This window comes from Cryptotermes secundus, unplaced genomic scaffold, assembly GCF_002891405.2.
Source record: "Cryptotermes secundus unplaced genomic scaffold, Csec_1.0 scaffold683, whole genome shotgun sequence".
Taxonomy (NCBI): Eukaryota; Metazoa; Arthropoda; class Insecta; order Blattodea; family Kalotermitidae; genus Cryptotermes; species Cryptotermes secundus.
The window spans coordinates 873,006-894,566 of NW_019729903.1; the positions used below are offsets into that span (position 1 = coordinate 873,006).

General features: G+C 37.0%; 2 protein-coding genes across 4 annotated transcripts; one reads left to right on the forward strand and one right to left on the reverse strand.

Annotated features, from left to right (window-relative positions):
• The first annotated feature begins 4 nt into the window (after positions 1-4).
• Positions 5-10,034, forward strand: LOC111865791. Its single transcript, XM_023854077.2, has 7 exons — positions 5-127; positions 2,651-2,748; positions 3,285-3,404; positions 4,154-4,351; positions 4,951-5,323; positions 7,662-7,775; positions 9,531-10,034. Exons 2-7 carry the CDS (start codon positions 2,657-2,659, stop codon positions 9,672-9,674), a joined length of 1,041 nt encoding a protein of 346 aa, XP_023709845.1. The 5' UTR covers positions 5-127; positions 2,651-2,656; the 3' UTR covers positions 9,675-10,034.
• An 851-nt stretch (positions 10,035-10,885) lies between these two features.
• Positions 10,886-18,805, reverse strand: LOC111865794 (protein C15orf41 homolog). 3 transcript variants are annotated; one of them, XM_023854086.2, is made up of 7 exons: positions 18,374-18,800; positions 17,315-17,419; positions 16,214-16,356; positions 14,791-14,870; positions 14,064-14,113; positions 13,426-13,665; positions 10,886-11,938 (listed from the first exon to the last, which is right to left on the reverse strand). In XM_023854086.2, the coding sequence occupies exons 1-7, from the start codon at positions 18,469-18,471 to the stop codon at positions 11,788-11,790; spliced, it is 867 nt and encodes a 288-aa protein (XP_023709854.1). In that variant the 5' UTR covers positions 18,472-18,800; the 3' UTR covers positions 10,886-11,787. The 3 variants fall into 3 exon arrangements, with proteins under 3 accessions (XP_023709854.1, XP_023709855.1, XP_023709856.1); XM_023854087.2 differs by lacking the exon at positions 18,374-18,800 and adding an exon at positions 18,305-18,366; XM_023854088.2 differs by lacking the exon at positions 17,315-17,419 and having other exon boundaries at positions 18,374-18,805.
• Between the last annotated feature and the right edge of the window lie 2,756 nt (positions 18,806-21,561).

A 21,561-nucleotide genomic window follows, 5' to 3' on the forward strand; every position in this document is an offset into this window, starting at 1 on the left:
CTTCTTTCTGCATAGTAATAATGTTTATATTCTGTGCCGTAGATGTAAATTCCGCCTGAAAGCAGCCTTCGAAAGATTATTACACTATTCAGCCCTACTGCGTTATGGTTGTACACTTCATAATGAGGTAGGGTCGTTTAACTCATGCAGATTGTCAAGAAATTCCCCGACTTGAACGGAACCTGAGGATTCGCCATTCTTTTCATATGACCCGCCACCGATCTCTACAAATCCAGACCACATTCTCGTTCTCTATTTTCTCCATCCGATTTTAATATTATTCTCCCATCAGTGTAGGTCTCACAAACAGTAATTGACTTATCCCAACAGTAACAAATAAATCATGTCCGTGGTCAGATTTACGGACAACACATTTATTAATTAAATCCTACAACACGTTTATTAAAATATATTATCATATAGGAACAGAGTTAGTATTTCTGTTCCATATAACTGATTGTTGGGAACTATCCTAGAATACAGTATTCAGAGGCATTGGTGAGCCACTGTACTGTCGGTGTAATTTAACCGGTTGAACATAAGTGGCAGCACACATCAGTATGAATAAATAATTTTTTTTTTCCTTGGCACTACAGCCCCAGTGGGTCTAGGCCTACCTCCATGAACTTCTCCGTTCACTTCGGTTTTTCTTGATCCTACACATTCGGTAGGACTCCTTGGGCGGGTGATCAGCCCGTCGCAAGGCCTCTACCTGTATACAAACACAGAAAAACGCACACACACAAACTAAACATCCATGCCCTGAGTGATGAACTTCTCCGTTCACTTCGGTTTTTCTTGATCCTACACATTCGGTAGGACTCCTTGGGCAGGTGATCAGCCCGTTGCAAGGCCTCTACCTATATACAAACACAGAAAAACTCACAAACTAAACGTCCATGCCATGAGTGGGATTCGAACCCACGATCCCGATTTCCAAGTGAGCGAAGACAGTACATGCCTTAGACCGCTTGGCTACCGTGACCAACAAATATTAATTTTACAGGAATTAAAACATGTAATACAAAAACATAACCTAACAAATTAGGGAAAATGAAATGAATTGTATAGGAATTGATGTGTAGGTAACCCAAGAGCCCAGCCCAAACAATTTGAGAATATATCAGTTGTGTAGTAACTAAAATATAGTTAACTAAGAACATAACCATGTCACAGTTATTCATCTCTAACAGTTGTTATTATGTGAGAGATAGGGTCTGATACCAAACACCACTAAGAATATCTCATTGTACATCAAAGCTTCCTTTACAGAATATGGTGAAGAAAATTGCTCCTCATGGGTTACTTAGTGGATAATAGTAAAGGATAGAAATACCAGCAGCTCAGGAGTGATGTCTATGTTCAAGACTTCAGCTGTCTATTGACTTTGCAACATTAGTGATGATACTAATATGGTGATCAACTGAAAGATAATTAGATAGGCCAAGTATGTAGCAGGAATGAGAGATGAGAAATGCTTACACAATTTTTATCAGAAATTTGAAAGTAAAGAAACAATTTCAGAGACTTGTGTGTAAATGGGAGGATAATATTAAACTGAATCATGAATTAGGGTATATGGATGTCAATAAGATTCATTTGGCTCAGAATAGGGTCCAGCGGACACAGCCATGAACATTAGGGTTCCATAAAATAGGGCCATCTGAGCTACTGTTACATTCTCAAGAATGATTGTGGCATCAGTAGCTTCATTATCTGGATTATACAGTGAATCCAGCTAATTGATTTGATACTATAATAAGACCACTGGTGTAACATTTTACAGTGTTTTTGTGGGTCTGAGTGATTTTGAACACTGTATTACCAAATTGGTAGGCTCAATGAGAAAAGTCTCATCACAGTAAGCAAATAAAAACCAAGTAGTTACTATAGGATTCTGACGATGGTGTATAACACACTGATATATTGGGTTTTTGGACTTTATCCATCGTCCTGGTTTTTAAGATAACTAATAAAAACCAGGACGATGGATGAAGTCCAAAAACCCAATATATCAAATAAAAACCAACTTTACAACAGTGTATTGCCTGTGCTGTATCAGCTCTTCAAAAATCATTATTCATATTCATATTTATCAGCATTCTGTTAATCCATACAAGGTCAACTTATAACCTACTGGATATAGAACCTGTTGTAGTAAAATAAAATATAAAAGCAATAATGTCATACAATCATAATAGATCCCCAAATAAAAGACAAAACAGCACAATTCTTAAATATAAATGCACATCTATATACAGTAAACCCTCACTAATCAGGTTAGTTAATCTGGATCAAAATACGAAAAATTCTGTTCACAGTTGAGTACAAACTTCAAAAGACCCAGGGGGTTTAGGCACAAGAGGAATTTCAGAATGTGTTGAGAGACTGAAACCATACAAGAAAATATCAAAGATTGGGTTTAGCTGGATGAAGGAGACTCTGGATTTTAGTTTCATGTCTTTTTATGGTTTTTACATAAAGGCTCTAGTGATATTTTTTTTCATTAGCACTACACATATTATCAAATTTTGAATGTATTTTATAATATTTTCATTTAGGGCTATATTTTGCTTTATAATCTGGATTAGTGAGAGTTTACTGTGTATGATTTTGAATTAGTGCTTCAAAAGGATTTCGTTTCTTCCAGGTTAAAATGGTACACAAGAAAACAGAATACAGGTTACAGTTTCATCTCCTATCGAATGATCTCAGGAAACAAATATGGCAAGAAAATATAAAATCTAGGTACATATTGGATATTTTAACATTTTATATTTTGTCTTCTACAATTCAGGGAGGAGAATAAGGGCCAAAAGTAAGCAGGTTAAAACCATCACAACACAACTATGTTAAGGTCAGTGCCAAGATTGGCTCTGCTACATGTTTCAGCTACTAAAAGCCATCATCAGGCAAATACATGGCCTATACACCACTGAACTTCAGTACTAGTAAAATTGGATACAATAATATTAATCTTTGTGGCCTGGTGGTAGATGGTTATCAGTGTTTGATCTGCCTCCATGAAGACAGAGGCAGCAGGTTCCTGTGAAACACTGATAACCATCTACCAAACTATACATCACATACCACTGGACTGTAATCTTAATATTCAGTGCTGCGAGAACCTAAGGTCTATATCCACTAGATCTGTTCTTATTTCAGTGTGGAGACATTTTACGCCCATATCAAACAATTAAAATTAATAATTATTTTAAACCTCCCCCAGACTGAATTTGAACACTATATTGTTTACTTAGATTATGTTTTCATTTTTCTTGAAGAGAATTATATCGGTCATTGAATCGGGCAGACCATTATTGGTCATACCAATTGACTAATGAAAAGTGTGATTGTGAAAATGGTGAAGAAAATGAAGATGAAGCAGCTCTTCCACCACACAAGTAAGCAGATATAATCTAACTGCTCATTAATCATATGTTCTCTTGTACTGGGAAGAGAAAAACATGGTTTCATAATATCCTTAACTAAATACATAAATTATCGCAAGAAACTCATTAACTGCTCCATATTTACCTTCATAGGTACTGCCAAGATTTTTTTCAAGTGGGGGGCAGCAAGAAAATTTGCTTGCAAAATTACATTTAAGCAGTTTGAGAGTATTTTTACTGATCACTGTAAAATATTCGGAATATAAGAATAATTACTTAAAAATACGAGAACCTAAGGTTTTTTAATTTTTTTTTATCTGGGAGTGGAGGGCAGATGTCTGGCTTGCCTTTGTTGTTGGTGTCCATGATTAGCTTTGACAAATATCAGAATGACTTGATTTCTTAATCTTGTACCATTCATCATTCCTCAGTAACAGCAAACAATAAAATTATAAATGTCATTCATTTGAAAGATCAGCCATATTACTTTAAATATTACTGTAATGCCACTCATTTCAGTATTTCAAGATACTTAACATTGTCACAGTTTTAAAAAATTTACGAACACTTGCTTTAGTCTTTGTATTTTCAAGAAACTGTTCCCAGACCAGGTTCTGTCTCGTCTTCTCCCACTAGGGTCTATGTCACCTGCCTACAAAACCAAACCAATTTCTCACCTGAACATTTCAACCCTGAACATGGAGACAGCATGGACCAAGACCACAATTGCTAACAAATAATTTTTCATACTTTTTGTACAGATTGAAACATAAAATGTTGTTAGCTCAGTATGAAAGTGCCAAGTCTCACAATGGGATGCATGTACCAAAGCAACATGTAGTTTCTTCACCTAGTCAAGTGCAAAGAGATGTTCATGAGCTGACAAGTCCAAAGGGAAATGCACTGTTTGGCAGAGAAATGGCTCTTCAGAATGTAGAAAGGGAATCTCATGGGCAGAGGTTAGACTGCATGTAATAGTATCTGTCATTTGCAACAGAAATGATGACATTAAATACAGTAATAATTAATGGAAACATGCTGATGGTCTTTATTTACTAATGTCAGATTTGTGATAGTGCATACTGACTTATCATTGTCTTGAGTGACTCACCTACAATATATTAGCTGATTGGTTCATTTTCTTTTAATTATATCAAAACAGAAAAATCTGTTCCTGCTAAGAACTGAACTGTAATTCCTCAAACATCCAGCCCATAGCCTAATCAGCGTACTAAATGAATTACCTGGGCCCCTGTAACTTAAAGACAAATCCAAACAATATTGCTCACACTTGCAAAGTTTTACTTTTGTTGGAGGTAAAGGAATAGAAAGGCATGCAGATAAATCCGTGATGGGTCCAGCCAGTCTTCAAGTATAAGATCTTTTGCAGCACCTCATGACTAGATTACCAGGTTTCCAAAATTTGATTAGTAAATGGGTTAATATGACGCTGGTAAATCATGGATCAGGTCCATCACAGATTTCAAAAGTGCTTTCACTTGTTCCAAATGGATAAGAATCTAGCCTGCTGTTCCTAATTCACTTCACTTTTGTTTAGGTTGAAGAATGACTCAAGTCATGAAATTCATAATCTGAACCGCAGTTTGAGTACGATCACCAAACCAGTAGAAAAATGGATAACAGAGGAGCAACGAAATCCTGCAGTACCTTCACATCGAAGTATCACAATAAAGGAACCCAGTTCTCAACCCAGAGTCAGTAATGAAGAACGACTACATGACACATCCACTTCTCTTGGACATCGTTCCAGCATACAGCGAAACCCATCCAATATATCTACCCTTACAAGAACCACTAGAAAGGCATACTTCAAAGATAAAAGGTCACCCTTTGCTCCCTTTGGCTGGAATGATTCAGTCAGGAATATAGGGCAAAAGAAAACATATAATGTATATGCTCCAGAAAGTGAGGTATATTTATTAAAAAAATTATTATCTTTATAACAATTGAAAAACAGAAATCATTGAAAGAACATTCTTTACCCTTCACTGCCCATATAAATTTGCAATGTGCAGAAGACAAATTAAAATAAGTGAAACAGCTGACATATTGCTTCATGTCCTTGCTGCTTTACCCTCAGTACCCCCCTGAAGAATGCTGTTACCAAATACTTCGTCAGTGCCCAGTTTTGGCTAGGCACGGAATAGAGATCTTCAGCTCCACTCTGAATGAGAATGGTTCTATTTCTGGCATTATGATCAGGGCTCTTTGAATGGTGCTAACATAATCAGGAGCACACAGTGGCCTCAGAAGTAGTCTGAGAGCCTGAGGCAACTAAAAGTTGTTCCCTTAAATAAAGAGAATAGAAACCTATTGAACTGGAAGGTAGGTGGGCCACAGAGTCAGTCTGGAGATGGTGGACATCAGAAACCTTGCCTCCTCAGTTGTCCAGTCCATAGCCTAGTTCACCATATTGACTGAGCTTGAGGTCTATAAGTTAGAACATGTTAAATAACAGCAACCAAGAAGGCTGGCTCAGATGGTAACACTTTCACTTGAATTCAGTAGATATCTGGTTCAAGTCTTAGTCAGCATACTGACTAGCCTGACAGGTTTTCGTGGTTTTCCTCAGTCCCTCCAGGAAAGTGCACAGATAATACTGCCAACACCATAGTCTACATAAAGGTGAAGTTATCCGTGATTAACTAATTAAACACTGCCATGAAGACTTATGGGGGAGTGGTTGTATAGACCTGTGTTTTCTTGACCTCGGCTCTAGTTGGAGGTGAGTGGTAAGCTTCATGCCCCTGCTGCTTTAGTCCAGGGAAAAGAGCCCCCTCCCAGTACCCATTGGATAGGAGGCTGGGCAGGCCCCAGAGCCAGTCTGGACGACATGGAGAAGTGAAAATTCTTTCACCCACTGGGATTCAAACTCCACCCCCTTGGTCAGCCAGCCTGTAGCTAGTCACTATACCAACTGCACTATCCCGGCCCTACCATCACTATCTACATATGTAAGATATAATTGCAGGTATACATGGAAGGAATATGAAATGACGATTACATTTCGTATTCCTTCCATGTATACCTGCAATTATCTTTTACATATGTAGATACACTCAACTCTCAATTATCCGGGAGTGGATAAACCGGTTTGCGGCTTAACCAGGGCTACCAAGGTTTTTTTGAGGCTTATATGTTGTTTAATATTCATTCACTTTTGTTTCACATGGTGTGTTGTAACACTATTTTCGCACTAGTGTGAACCGAGCTCTGCATTTTGGTCCCATTATGCTAACAATGTTCTAGGGTAGGGGTGAAAGAATGCAAGGATTTGTGGAAAGTTTAAAGGACAGATACACCACCCCAGCTAGTCTCTTTGTATCGATCTTCAAGTGCGTTAGCAAAATGTCAGGGTGTAAAAGGAAGCGTGTTGTCTTAAGTATTCAGCAGAAACTCATGTGAGCGGGCTTCGAAATGTTAAGCAGTGACACAATCGTAAGTTCAGTGGGGGTGCAGCCAGAAGAGCAGGAAGAAAGTGAGAATGAGGAAGAGGTGGACAGCGCTGCTAGTAAGTGTTAAGTGTGAATATTCGTAAAAAGTGTTGGATGTTGTTGAACACTGTGATGGAAATAACTAATTCATACTTCAGTGTAATGTAACAAAGTATTAAATAGGCCATGAGATGACATAAAAATGAGGTTGAATAAATTTAAATACAGGTAGACCTATAGTATTATGAAGGTACAGTATTACAGTACTACTTTTAATAAAATTTGTCTTAACCGGATTTTCAATTAATCATGACTTCCATCCCCACCATTATCCTGGATAATCGAGAGTTGAGTGTAGTGATGGTAGGGCCAGATCAGCAAAACAGCTCTTTTCAAACCATAGCCTTCCTCAGAAGTTTTCACTTCTTTGGATTTCCCAACAATACATTTTTTTACAAAGCAAGGTTGTCAGCCTTACATCCAACCCCTAACCTGGAGGACCAGGTCCCTGTCTTTATGTCCCCCTGTAACACCCCCAAGCACCAGCTTCCCTTTTTGTTGCCTTCTACAACTTGAAGGGCTGCAGTGGAGGTATTCTAACTCACCTCCTTGTGGAGCATGAAATGTAAATAATACCTTACTACGTTCATTATGTTAAGTCATGATCATTTTCTTCCACATCCTTACCAGTTCATTAGTCACACCACCATTCAACAATTTATGGGCTGAGCTACTAACAGTGTCATTTAATAAAGAATCTATAAATAAATAAACTATACCAGTACATGTTATTAATGGCTATTGATATGTCTAGGTGTATTCTCCAGCTCTTTTGGCACTGAAAAGGAGGAAGACAGAAATAGAAAGATATTTAGCTGAAGAAGCTCAAAGAAGGAGACAGGAACTAACCCCACGTTCTGAAGCAAGTGTAAGTTAGTTTTATGGACAGTTGCAGAGTGCATACCTCTATGCTGCACATAACACAGTGGAACGTAACAAATTCAAATGGGTATCACTGTTCCTAGCATATAAGTGCTTAGGGTATTAACCCTTCTGATTTTTCATTTCCACCCACACTCCTACCAGCTGCAAATTCATTTTCATGACAGTAAAAATAACCTCTTTTATGGATAAAAATATTTATGCCATCTGTCCCTATGCATGAACTACTAGAAGAGATGTGAGAGGATGTGAAAAGCAAAGCTGTAACATTCAGCACATGATCATTATGTAGTAGTAAATTCAGTGGTTGCTCACATAAAGCTTCCAACAGTGGGCCTGTACAGGATAATTATAATGTCTGAAATCTTCCAGCAGAGGATAGGAAAGGGTGCAATTAATTGGTTCTCCTCCTGTCAGAATACACTGTTTTTAAATTGTACAGCAAATGATTAACAAATAATTACATTATGAAAAAGTTAATTATTTCCGTCCAGTGTGACTGGTTAAGATTTTTCTTATTTCAGTTATTCATGCCCTTACATGTTTCGGTCTTCANTCTAACTTTTACAACATGTACTGTAATAGTGGCTTCTAATTTTATTGATGTAAATGTGTCCCTCTGAAGACCGAAACATGTAAGGGCATGAATAATTGAAATAAGAAAAAATCTTAACCAGTCACACTGGATGGAAATATTTAACTTTCTCATAATATTATGAGTATTAGTGTGATGGACCAGAATGAAACAAATAAAAAAAATTACATTTTAATGTAGATTATAACTTCTTAAAGAAAAACTCCCATACACCAGCATATAGAAATTTGGATCTGTGAATGTTATTGTACCAAAGTCAAACTGAATTTATCTGCTGCTATTTTAGATTGAATTTCTCACAGTGGTGACCAAGAAGGGTACTATCATCTAGGTTAACACCATGTAGTCTGGTAGAAGTTAACCAATGTTAGAGAGAAAAACACTCCCTCCATCTTAAGGTTTAAAGAGCTAGCCAAAGTAAGAAACCAGGATGTACCATGTAGCAAACAGCTGATTTCTTGCTTGGCTTACTCTACAACCCTGAAGATGGAGGCAGTATGTTTCTCCAGCATGTCATTGAATTTCTACCACACTACACAGCATCACATACCAGAAGACAGTACTCCATTCCTATTTATTTGCAGTCTACTGTTTATGCACGTGACTGAAGGATTCAATAAGGCGTTTTAATTCAATTTTGAAATGCCATGTGTCAATCTGGCTTCACATGAATGAGCTACCACTGATTTTGAGTTTCCTGATACAGGAAATTCACACTAATACAAGTCCAGTTAAAATACAAGAGTCAGTGATTTCAAAACATGGAATTACCACAATCTGGCCAATTCTTAAGGAAAACTAACTAACCACACAGAGCAGAGTTCAGCTGGTCAAGAATGTCCAAGTATTTTATGGAATTCCAGGTTCATTACCATGTTTGCAAGAGCTCATCGCTTGGTTGTATGCTGATTTGAATACAATCCACACCATCCCATCTATACCTAGGTCTTCTGGTTGCTCTCTTCATGTTTTCCTACGAAAACTTTATATGCATTTGTTCCCTCTCCCGTGAACACTGCATGCCCCACCCATATATTAAATCAGATCAGTGGTACCACATGGAAGAATTAATTATTCTCTGACTGTGGGAAAGCAGCATGTGATAAGTGCATTTATTTCTTATTGTGTCATGTTTTTTTCCTTCAGGGTGTGGTGAATGATGGCAGCATTTGGATGACTGAATATCAGGAGAACTTTACACATGGCAACAAATTTAAAACTGACCGTTTATCTAAGAGGCCTTCATCAGCTCCTCCTCCTAGGAGACTTGCTGCATGGAGGTACAGCTGACTGAATCAACCGGTGTCATGACAGAAATATATATATACACACAGCAGTAACAGAATAACCTTATGTTCATTTAAAGCATTCTATCTGTCAAGTGTAAAACATACTCCTCCTTTTGGTATTTATGAACAAGGCAGCATTCAGGCCAACTTCCTCACAGTGTGTACTTTTTGCATATTATTGGACCATTCTGACCCAGTTCTACATCAGACTGGCACACTTTTTTGTTATGTTTGTCACTTAAGTGTTCACATTAAGAGCTGTTTTATTTCAGATACAATTGGACAGGCAATGTTTATTATGAATATGCAGTATTGTCACATGGAATATGCCTATTAGCAGCATTAAAAACAAATAACCTTCTCTTATCTTGTAAGACATGAACATGTGATGTGAAATGATTTATTTTTAGTTGCTTAAAGTTTATTTAATGATGCTGTCAGTATCTTAAGAATGTTAGGATGACTGGGGAATACTGAACTGAAAAGAATGCAGAATAAGTCATACCCAAATTTGAGGTATTAAATGGCTTGCCAAGTATATGTGCAATAAATTTCTGTTTTATTATCCCCAATTTTATGTTCTTTGCACAAGATATATATACAGTGAAACCTCCATTTAATACTTTTTTGGAGCAGTAGATTTGAAGATTAAACTGAGAAAAATCTTAAATGGAGGAATGATCCTTATTATCAAAGTATCCGTGAGTAATGCAACAATATAAAAGACATTAGGAATATGTTTCACACTAAAAATGTATTTTAATACTTTTTTATGTTGATAAAATCATTACATGTCAATAGGACACTAAAAGTATATTTTATACATTAAAAGTGATTATCCATTTTCTAAAATGTCTCTAGTCATATGTTTCTTCTAGATTATGACATGTTTCGGCCGCATATGGGCCATCATCAAGTAATTTTTTTTTCTTTTGCATGGAAGCACGGTGAACAAATGTACAATGCAGCGGTATCCCCAAAAGAAAAGAAAATTATCTGATGATGGCCCATATACGGCCGAAACATGTCATAAACTAGAGGAAATACATGACTAGAGACATTTTAGAAACTGAATAATCACTTTTAATGTATAATATATACTTTTAGTGTCCTACTGACATGTAATGATTTTAACAACATCAAAAAGTATTAAAATACATTTTTAGTGTGAAACATATTCCTAATGTCTTTTATATTATTGCATTATTCACGGATACTTTGATAATAAGGATAATGCCTCAATGCAACGGGATGCTAAAATATAATATTAAATGGAGGAAATTTAACACTAAGATAATTGATTTTGGATCACTGGAATTAAACATTAAATGTGGGCTCCACTGTAACTAACACATTATAGGCAGATTTTACATCATAAATATAGTCCCATAATCAGTGATCAAGATCTTGATAGTATAAAAAGATATTTAAAATCAGTCTGAATTCAGTTTTAACTTAATTGTACAATTAATTTTATCTTTAAAACTATTTATTTAAAAAGACATACCAATGTCTCAACTTATATGATAAACTATATAATATATAAGAACCTGAAGATGAGTAAATAGTAGTTAAAACATGTCCTAATAACTTGATGACCAGTGCACTAGTAACATGACTCAATAAACAATTACAAGTCAATAAATAAAAATCTGGTGTGTTGCATTAGAAATAGCTGACAGATATGCCCTATACAGGTAGATGTTTGCCTGTTCATCTATCAGCAATTCATCTCTGAAAACAACTCAGCAGATTTCAATTAAATTTGGTGTTCAGAGTCTTCACCAAAGCTATCATGTGGATTTTGTTTTAGTATATACACAAGCAGACATAAGTCATCTAGGTTTATTCTTAAAACACCACATTTCAGAAACTCATTCTGTTTCCATTATCAGGCAAGGAGGAACCTAAACTGAGAGGTTGAAAGAACTCTTTCAGAGGAACCTGCTTCCTCCATTTATAGGGTAGAACAGTCTTCTACCCTGAAGATGGTAGCAGCAGAGTCCTTTGAAATGTCAGTACCTTTCTACCAGACTATATGGCATCACATCCCAGAAGATGGTAATATTCGTTCCTTGTCAACAAGAACATTAAACATGTAACGTACATTTGTCTCACACTGTAACAGGATGTGGTTCTATGCTTGTAGGGTCCATTAATGTTATATTAGTAGGGAAGTCTTCACGAATTATGATACATTTCTCAGTGCGAAGTTCCAGTGTTTCAATGAAGCCAAGCCAATAAATCACTAACCCTGGTCCAAACCTGAAATGGAAGAAATATTCTCACAATGGTGACTATGAAGATAAAATTGTTTTCTGAGATGTGGTGTCATGTAGTCTGGAAGATGTTTATTGGTGTTTTAGAGGGGTGTGCAGCTTCATTCTTCTGAGGCTGCAGGTTCCTCTGAAAAGTAAACATCTACCAGACTACATTATATCACATCTGATAACAGAATAATCCTCTGAAATGGAAAGTTTGTTTTATGTAGTAAAAGTATCTGTGTATAGGAACAGAATTTCTCCTACAGAACCATATTAGAGCAAACTGTATGGAAGGATCTCTATCCACCCCCCAAATTAAAGTATGCCAATCAACTATTACACAGCAAATGATCAATTTTTACAGGACTTGGTATGGTGCCATCTGAGAGCTCCCCACATTGGTACTGTAACATACTCACTGTCAGGCTTCTGCCTGCCCACATGCTTGCTAGCTAGACTTCTTCTTTTGGCCATAAAGGGAAAAAATAAGACACTCGTGACCCCTGGAGATGCAAATTTCTCACACAGCTGTATTGACATTGTAGTGTTAGTGTAGTGAATAGGCTACAGGCTGGACAACCAGAGAATTTGGGTTTGGTTTCTAGCAGGGGCAAAGATTTTGTTCTTCTCCACTGTCTCCAAACTGCTGAGACCCACCAAGCCTCTTATCCAGTAGGTACTAGGGGCTCTTTGTCCAGGAATAAAGTGGCTGGGACATGAGGCTGACCAGTCACCTCCATCTAGCACCGAGGTTAAGAATATGTCAAACTAAACCTCTGTTCCCCAGTGTCTTCATGGCATGGTGCTTAATTAAGCAGAGTGGCAATGCACTCTTCGGATTTTGGTTTAGACACATTGTGCATTTTTGTATATGTGTATTTTGTCTGCTTGAATTAAGGGAAGCATACAAGTGCAGCGACTATGAGAAGAGTTCTCTCTTCTGAGATATGGCGCCATTTCAGAGGGCCAAAGAGTAAGCCAAGCAAGAAACCAGCAGATGCAGGTGGAGCAGAACTTGCCACCTGCTTCTACTGGTTTCTACTTCGCTTACTCTTTGACCCTGAAGATGGAGGTGGTATGTTCCTCCCAAATATTGGTTGACCTTCGCCAGACTACGCAGGAGTATAGTGACTGGCTATGGGCTGGATGACTAAGGGATTGGTGTTTGAGTCCTGGTGGTGTCAAGAATTTTCTCTTCATGTTTTCCACACCAGCTCTGGGGCCCACCCAGCCTCCTATCCAATGGGCCAATGGGTATGGAGCCCCCCCCCTTTTCCCCTGGGTGGTAAAGGAGCAGGGTCATGAAGCTGACCACTCACCTCCAACTAGTGCTGAGGCCAAGAAAATGTGGATCTATATATCCACTCCCCCATATGCCTCATGGCATAGCACTTAGTTAAGCACAGGGACAACTTTTTACATAGCAGTATATCCCAGAATACAGAACTCTTCACTTTTAATACTTGTTCTACATTATCTTTCCCTTACCTGTTCCAATAACTAAGATACTGGTCCTTAAAATATGTGTTATGGCCTTCTTCATCACCAAACAAAGCTTTGCTTTCGATCCAATTGACTACAAATCCATCCACAGCAAATGGTATCTCTAATTTTATATCCGGTGTCTTATCATAACCATGCCGCCTAAGATGTTCCTCATCACGGAAAGGAATATTCAAGTCCTTTACCATTCTCTGAAGCCGGAACTCATATTCTTGACCTAGGGAACTGATAAAAACACATTACATGATTACCACATAATAACAATTATATATTTCCAAGTCCATGTAAACATTTAACCCATGCTGCAGGAGAAGGTACTATCAAGTAGGGGATGCCTGTTGAGGTAATTCATGCTACTGCCATGGAAACTGGGAAGACCAAAGAGGAATTCCGAAAATTATAGCCATGTATTAATGATTTCTGACAGAGAAAATATGAATATCGATTGTTTCAATCTAAACAACATTAAATCAAGGTACAAGTTCTTGAAGTTTGAAAATATCTTAACTTTAAACATAGCTGATTTACTGAATCAAAATTCACTAAATACAGGATTTCAGTGAATGTGGAAACACTAACTATGCCATAATGTAGGATACTTTTCAATGTGGAACATAACTTACTGTTTAACACAATCTGTTATTGCTCCATACTGGTCATCATAAACAACACACTGAAAGAAAATAAGCATGAATAATCACTGAAAATATTGTCTAGTATTTCCACAGAAACATTTATTGCTTATTTTTATCTCTGAAGCTCATTTATTCCTAAGCCTTATTGTTTATAAGCACCTTTCCTCAAAAACTAAAGTATACAAAACCTCATCTAAAATTAAGTCAGTGTAGGAACTAGACTATGGGCTAGAGAACCAAGGAATCATGGTTCAGTTCCTGGCAGGGTAAAGACATGGTTCTCTTCTCCCCAAGATCCAGACCATGTGTGGCTCACCCAGCCTCCTATCAATGGTTATCAGGGGCTCATTCTAGTGCTAAGCACCAGGACTGTCAAGCAGACAGTTCACCTTCATTTAGTGATAAGGTTAGACATTCTTGAAGCAGTAGCTGTGATAGCACATTCACAGGTGCATCAGTTACTGAGGATATTCAGGCTTGTCTACCATTCAGGCTGTGCTGACAATCTCAGCAGAGGAAGATCTCCTAAACATTGGGGTCAAAAGGCAGATACAATTAATAAAAGATAAATATCAGTTGCTTATTAAAAGGCTAAAACATGGGGTCATCACTGAGGATTTCATAAACGGTGTGCATGCAGCCATATACTTCCCTTTTATGTGTCATGTCATTACACTTATTTAAGCACATGGATACCACAAAACTGCATACTTACCAGATATATTTCATATGCTAGGTCCTTATCTTTGATCAGAGTTGTATCCTTCATTAGTTTTGTCAGGAAACTTTTTGTAGCTGAAATAAACAAGATATAAACTGCATGCCTCCAACTTGCAATTCCAAGAATAAGGATAGCAAAACATCTGCCTGGTGTTAAAAAAAAACACATGCACACCCGTGCGCCTTACCAGTAACAATCAAATTGTGGTACTCATTTTGTTTGTGAGATGACATCCTGTGTTTTTTCACAAATGAAAATGGTTGTTAATGAATGGTATGAAAAAGAAAACAAAGAATGTTTTCTTGCAACAAACAGTCTTTCTCTGGATAATGTTTACATACCAGAAGTACATAACAACAAAGATGTATCTTACAATCTTACACAAAAAGTTATGACTTGTTGAATTTTATCAAGTGATACCAAATATTAATACAGGCAAATCACCAGTGACAACCAAAATTGTAAATGATACTAATGGTTGGCCATCTCTGCTCTAGACTCGTGTCCAGCTATTAAAATAAATAGAACAGGCAATGAAAATGTGAAAACAAATATGCAAAATATGGAACATATATATTATACTGTTTATTTTAACTGTCTTACTAGCAAACTCTGATAAAGATACATTTTTACAAGACATGGATTCTTGCTATATAACTCAGGTTTGTCAATTTCCTTGACTGAAATAATACCTTCATGTATTCATTTATGAATTCTGCCAGTGCATAAATTTTCACTTGAAATAAAACCTGGAAAAATCTTCAGTTGAAGAAACATAACTGAATACCTATGTATTCATTTCTGAATTCTGCCAGTGCATAAATTTTCACTAAGAAAAAGCCAAGAATGTTTATTTATGATTCATTTAATGATGCTGTCAGCAGATCACACAACATTACACTGCAGGATGATCAGTGGATAATCAACTGAAAAGGATGTAGTAAGAATGGTCTTGGTCTAATTCTGGATTCAATCCAAGTATTTGCCTTGAGGGACTGGAGAAAATTTCAGTCAGCAGAGCTGGACTCTGCACCCAGATTTGAACCCAGGACTCCTTAAATATCGAGCAGGAGTGCTATCCATTTCACTAACATCTTTGGTCATGAAAGTAAAGGAATGCAGTACAATATATCACATATATTTTAACAGAGATAAAATAAATAATTCAAAATAAACAACAAATATATGTAATGATTCTGCACTTATTCTCTCAGTGTCAAGTACATGGTCCATCTAAGATACCTGACAGAGTAGCTACACTTTCTTCTAAAGCAGTAACAAAGGTAACAGCCAGCATCAACAGTCAAAGATTAAATAAATTATAATATTAAAATACAACTTCCTGTAATGAACAAATGAACCACATAATGTCAAAATTCAGGAGAAAATAATAATTCTTACATTAATTATTACTCACCAGGTTCAGCACCTTCTTCTGAGTGCTTTTCATAAAATTTTTCTAAGATCATTCGTGCTAAAAGGGCTGGAGATAAATCAATCTCTTCAGCAAGTCGTAACATCACTCCTACATCTTCACCAGCTTCGATGGCACTAGTGTACCTTAAGAAGTAATGTAAGTTTCAGTTTCTTGTATAACACACCCAGGTTTCTTTTAACTATACTGTCATAAAGTGAACCAGTCATTTATAGTTTGCCGACACTGTCAGTTACTCAGATTATATAGTGGTAAAATGACAAGATGATTCATGAATAATGAATTGGAAAAGATGAGGAAGGCAGCAGTCATGGCCTTATTTAAGGTATTTTTCTTGCATTTGCCTGAAGGGTCTGAGGAAAACTATAAAAACCTTCTATCATAATAGTCGGTGTTCTGGTCAAAATATAAATTGTGTACCTTCTGAACCAATACTGAACATTCAGATTGTTACTGTATGAGTTTTGACACCAAACAGTCTGGTGGGTGGCTATATGATGTCATAACACAGAACACAACATGAACAAAGACATTCTAGGATATGATGGCATGCAGTTTGGTAGATGGGTACCAATGTTATTGAGGAATATGCTGCCTCCATCCTCTCTAATGATGAAGACAATGCATTCCTCTGAAACACTGGTACCACCCTCCAATGAAGAGGAGGCAAGGCAATCACCAAGGCCTGCCCATGTGAACTATGCAAGCTGAAAACATTGACACAATTACTGGACAACTGTTATTATTGATGTTGGTAGATTTAAGTTCAGTGTCCCTAATTGAACAACAAAATAATTAAGGTCATCCGGTTCCACCCACCACGTGCCTCACCTTCTCTTTGTATGAGGATAATACTTATCAGCAAAACTAAATATCATATTTCAAATAACTGTGATCTTCAAACTATCATAAGAATCTCAAATCTCACAATATGAATCTTCATCAATGTAAAAACCTACTCTTATACACTGTTGAATAGTGAGTTATTTATGAATTCTACAACACTCCTTAAATAGCATACTATCTTAATGATTCATGAATTCTACATTTACATTTCACCCTCCTGAAGATATTGATATTTACCTGTCATATAGTTCTTCTATAATATTATAAAACTTCTGGTGAGTCCTTTTCATTTTCCTCTGATATTCTAAAGAATATATGCTTGCCAAAGTTAAATCTGAAACACTTTGGAACAGTTTTTCATGCACTATCAAAAAATTCGAAACTCATGAGGTCAAAAGTGAACCTAAAGAACAACATACATTACATTCCGTACTCAAATAAAGAAAAGTTGAGCAGGGAACAACTGAAACAAAATCCTAACTGCACACCTCATTTTGATGTGTAAGACAGTGTATTACACAAGGAACTAACGAATGATAAATGGTGCAGACTTGCTTTGTGGAAATTTCTTCTTTCAGAATCCATATAATACTGAGAAATTTTATAAAAATCCAATAACTATGAGTAAGTTATGTAAACCACATACAAATAAACCACTTTTACTTTTATGGATTATTTTAGGAGTGTCAGTAGCTCAGGCTATATAGTATCAATGAATAATTAATTGTAAAAAGCATGGAAGAAGTGGTCATGTCCTATTTTGGTGTTTTGGCATTTGTCTGCTGGGGATGAGGAAAACCACAGCAACCTTCATTCAGGACAGTCGATGCCCTGGCTGGAATTCGAATCCGGTATCTTTCGAAGGAAAGTCAAGCGTCACCACGTAAGCCAACTCGCCTGGTTAAATAAATTGGGATAAATCTCTTTATATGTGGCATACTGATTCCTGAAGACGGGTTAGAGTGTTTGCCATATGGACATACTGTTCAACTTCAACAAATTATTAACTGAAGTTTACAAAACGACTGGCGATGGCATGTTTTAAGGAACGGTTCCCGAATAATTTGTGTTTGAAAGGCGACCAAGAAGATCAAAACCCTGGAATTGTGTAATATGAGTGTTAATACAATACAGTCCAAGACGTTCTGTATGTCGCGTGACATACTTGTACGTAATATTCTCGATTTCGTATTGTATTCTTAGATAAGAGTCCGTACATCTACTTACCCGGGGAAATTTGGTTTCATTACTATCTAGAAAATTGAATGTTTCTTAAAATATCTAGATGTGTGCTACCTGGGAAATTTGTCCTGTAAATGTTTTGTATATTTTCGTCCTGATCCACTAAACGATTTTATTTCTTTCAGGATTTCATTATACACCTCTACTTTCATTTTTTAAACGGGCATTTACTTTCCCACGCACCCTAACCTCCACTCATAGATAACCGATAACACACCTCTGCTTCTTTGCTACCACGGATTACTGTATAATGTTGGCAAACGCTACTTTTGTTCACAGATGATACGTGCGTGTAAATTTGTTACTGTTCGCAAAGGTTGGGAAATTTCACTCTTCTTTTTAAATTAAAACTCGGCTTAAACCTTGGATTAACCTCACACCATCTTATCACTCATCATCCTTTAGAATACTTTATTACTGGGGGCAGTATGTCCCTTCAAAGGCTCCAAAACTTTGATGGCCACATACATTATACCGTGCCCATCCCCGTAGACCATAATATAAACCCTCACCACCATAAAAACACAGTCTCACATAAATTTATTTTTGTACAGCCACTTGTACATCCTAAAATGTAATCTCAGCCATTAATTTTATCACCGTCTCATTTTCTTATTACCGAATTCTCATACTTTCCTGTCAGTAAGAGTACTATTTTCTAATTTTCCATACATACATAGTTTTCTTAATCCACACATCCTGCAGTTCATTCTTTCATAACTGTCTAATCATGATATAAGTACTGTCACAACACTGAAAAGTCACACATCTATTTATTTATTTATTATCATAACTGTCCTGACTATTTCCATTTACTTTACCTAACTGGGTACATCACATGGAATACAATCACTTTAATTTAATTTGTATGTTTTGCATCAGCCTTTCATTCTTCCCTATTTGTTCCAAAATCAAAATTCTATGAACATTCCATTTGCTTTAAGGAATTATATGCAAGAAATACATCTTCCTGTAGTTTATCTGAAATCCATCCATAATATTTCACCCAGCCACTTTTTGTAATGTAATTAGTGTAAGATCTACATACAAAACTAGATGATAGAATACATCTTTGCCTTAATTTACAGGTATTACAACTTAATTAATTTGGATACTCCTTCAGATATAGAATTATTATTCTGTGTTGCATATAAGAATATGAGATATGGAGTTATTTAGGCAGTGACTGTTCAAATTATGCTCTTCTGGATGTACCATTGTGTAATTTTGTAGAAAGATACCGATGGATGAATATAATAAATAAAAGTGATCTACTATTATGTGACCAATTAATTAAATACAGCAAGTAAAGCAAAACATAAGTAATCCCTGCAGAACTGAATGATTTTGAAATAAATGTGGAACTTCTGTCTTTGTGTGAAATGTTTCAAATACTTCTGAAAAGAACAAATTGGGTGCACAAATCATGTGAAAAAGAAAAGTCTAGAGATGTGGACAACTGAGAGGTCATGAAATCACTATATATCTATATTATTCCAGTTTGATTTGGTTCATCCTGGTCCATTAATTAACTTTTATAATACATTATCCCACTGTATAAATCTATGCTTTTGGAAAGTTCATTTTTGTGTTTACAAGTTACACATTTAATTAACACTGTTCAAGGATCTATCTCTTCTTCACATGTCCTCCTGATGGTACATGTGATCACATAAAGAGCATCTGAGTGCTGGCTTAATGTTTGAATAGTCCAGGTTCAAATTAACTTGGAAAATCAACATCCGGACAATTTTTCAGTATCCTTGTGTGTCTACTCGTACTATCCTTGATATTTACTTTCACTTCTTACCACCATTAACAACACTGTTATTTATTCTTAAATTCAGATAACATATTAAATTTAGAAGTTGAAGTAATATTCTTAATCATACACGTCAACTTTAAATGGACAAGAATGTAGCTTTTCATCACAGATATACGAGGGCAAATCAAAAAGTCTTTGCCCTTATTTTTTTTCAGCCACAATAATACACATACGGGGAAATCAAAATACAGGCAGTGTTCTAGGTACCTTTGACTATTTCTCCACATAGTCACCACCCCGGTTCAGGCATTTGTCCTATCGCACCACTAGTTTGGAGATGCTGCTGTTGTAGAATTCAGCAGGTTGAGTGCGGAACCACCACCGGACAGTGGTTTTTGCATTGTCATCAAAAATGAACTTCTGGCCTGCCAGGAACTTCTTCAGTGGACCAAACACGTGGTAATCACTGGGGGCGAGGTCTGGACTATACGGTGCATGCTCCATAACCTCCCATCCAAATAACTGCAGTCGGGCGGCAGTCCTGTTTGCCACACGAGGCCTGGCGTTGTCATGGAGCAGAACCACATTGTCCACGAGAATCCCCAGGTGCTTTTTCCTGATGGCAGCTCACAGACATGCGAATGTACCACAATATCTGTCCACATTGTTGGTGGCACTTCGTGGCATGAAATCCAGCATGAGTGGGCTTTGGCGATCCCAGAAGACCGTGACCATCAACTTCCCGATAGATGGCGTTCTGCGGAATTCTTCATGACAGGCGAACTGGGATGTTTTCCACACCCCATGTCTCATCACCAGTGAAAATGAGATCCAGGAAGATCCACTGAAGACGTTCCTGGCAGGCCAGAGGTTCATTTCCGATGATGCAAAAACCGCTGTCCGGCAGTGGTTCCGTGCTCAACCGGCCTAATACTACAACAGCGGCATTTCCAAACTAGTGGTACGATGAGACAAATGCCTGAAATGGGGTGGTGACTATGTGGAAAAATAGTCAAAGGTACTTAGAACACTGTCTGTATTTTGATTTTCCTGTATGTGTATTATTGTGGCTGAAAAAAAAATAGGGGCAAAAACTTTTCGATTTGCCGTCGTACAAACTGTATTTATTTCATATGGGGTAAGCGGTAGCGTAGTTGGTTGAGGCACTATGCTGCAAGCTGGAAGGTCATGGGATTGAATCCCTATGAGGTGGATTTTTTCAATTTATCTAATCCTTCCAGACGCACTATGGCCCTGGGGTTGACTCAGCCTCTAACAGAAATGAGTACCAGGAATATTCTTACGGATAAAGGGCGGCCTGCACATAAGGCTGACAACCTTACCGCCATTTATGAGCCAAATGTCTAGAAAAATGTTAGAACCTCAATATCTCACAACCCTATGGGCCTCCAAGGCCTGTTACAGGGAGACCTGTTCCTGAGTAGCTTTCACAGGTTGGAAAAACATGACTCAAAAT

Coding starts and splice junctions, on each gene's coding strand:
- LOC111865791 (XM_023854077.2), top strand. CDS start 2,657: ATGGTACACAAGAAAACAGAATACAGGTTACAGTTTCATCTCCTATCG. Junction 3,405..4,153: donor GCAGCTCTTCCACCACACAA/GTAAGCAGATAT, acceptor CTTTTTGTACAG/ATTGAAACATAAAATGTTGT. Junction 7,776..9,530: donor CCCCACGTTCTGAAGCAAGT/GTAAGTTAGTTT, acceptor TTTTTCCTTCAG/GGTGTGGTGAATGATGGCAG.
- LOC111865794 (XM_023854086.2), bottom strand. CDS start 18,471: ATGAAAGTAGAGGTGTATAATGAAATCCTGAAAGAAATAAAATCGTTT. Junction 14,871..16,213: donor AGAAGAAGGTGCTGAACCTG/GTGAGTAATAAT, acceptor TGTTTATTTCAG/CTACAAAAAGTTTCCTGACA. Junction 11,939..13,425: donor TATCTTAGTTATTGGAACAG/GTAAGGGAAAGA, acceptor CTTCCATTTCAG/GTTTGGACCAGGGTTAGTGA.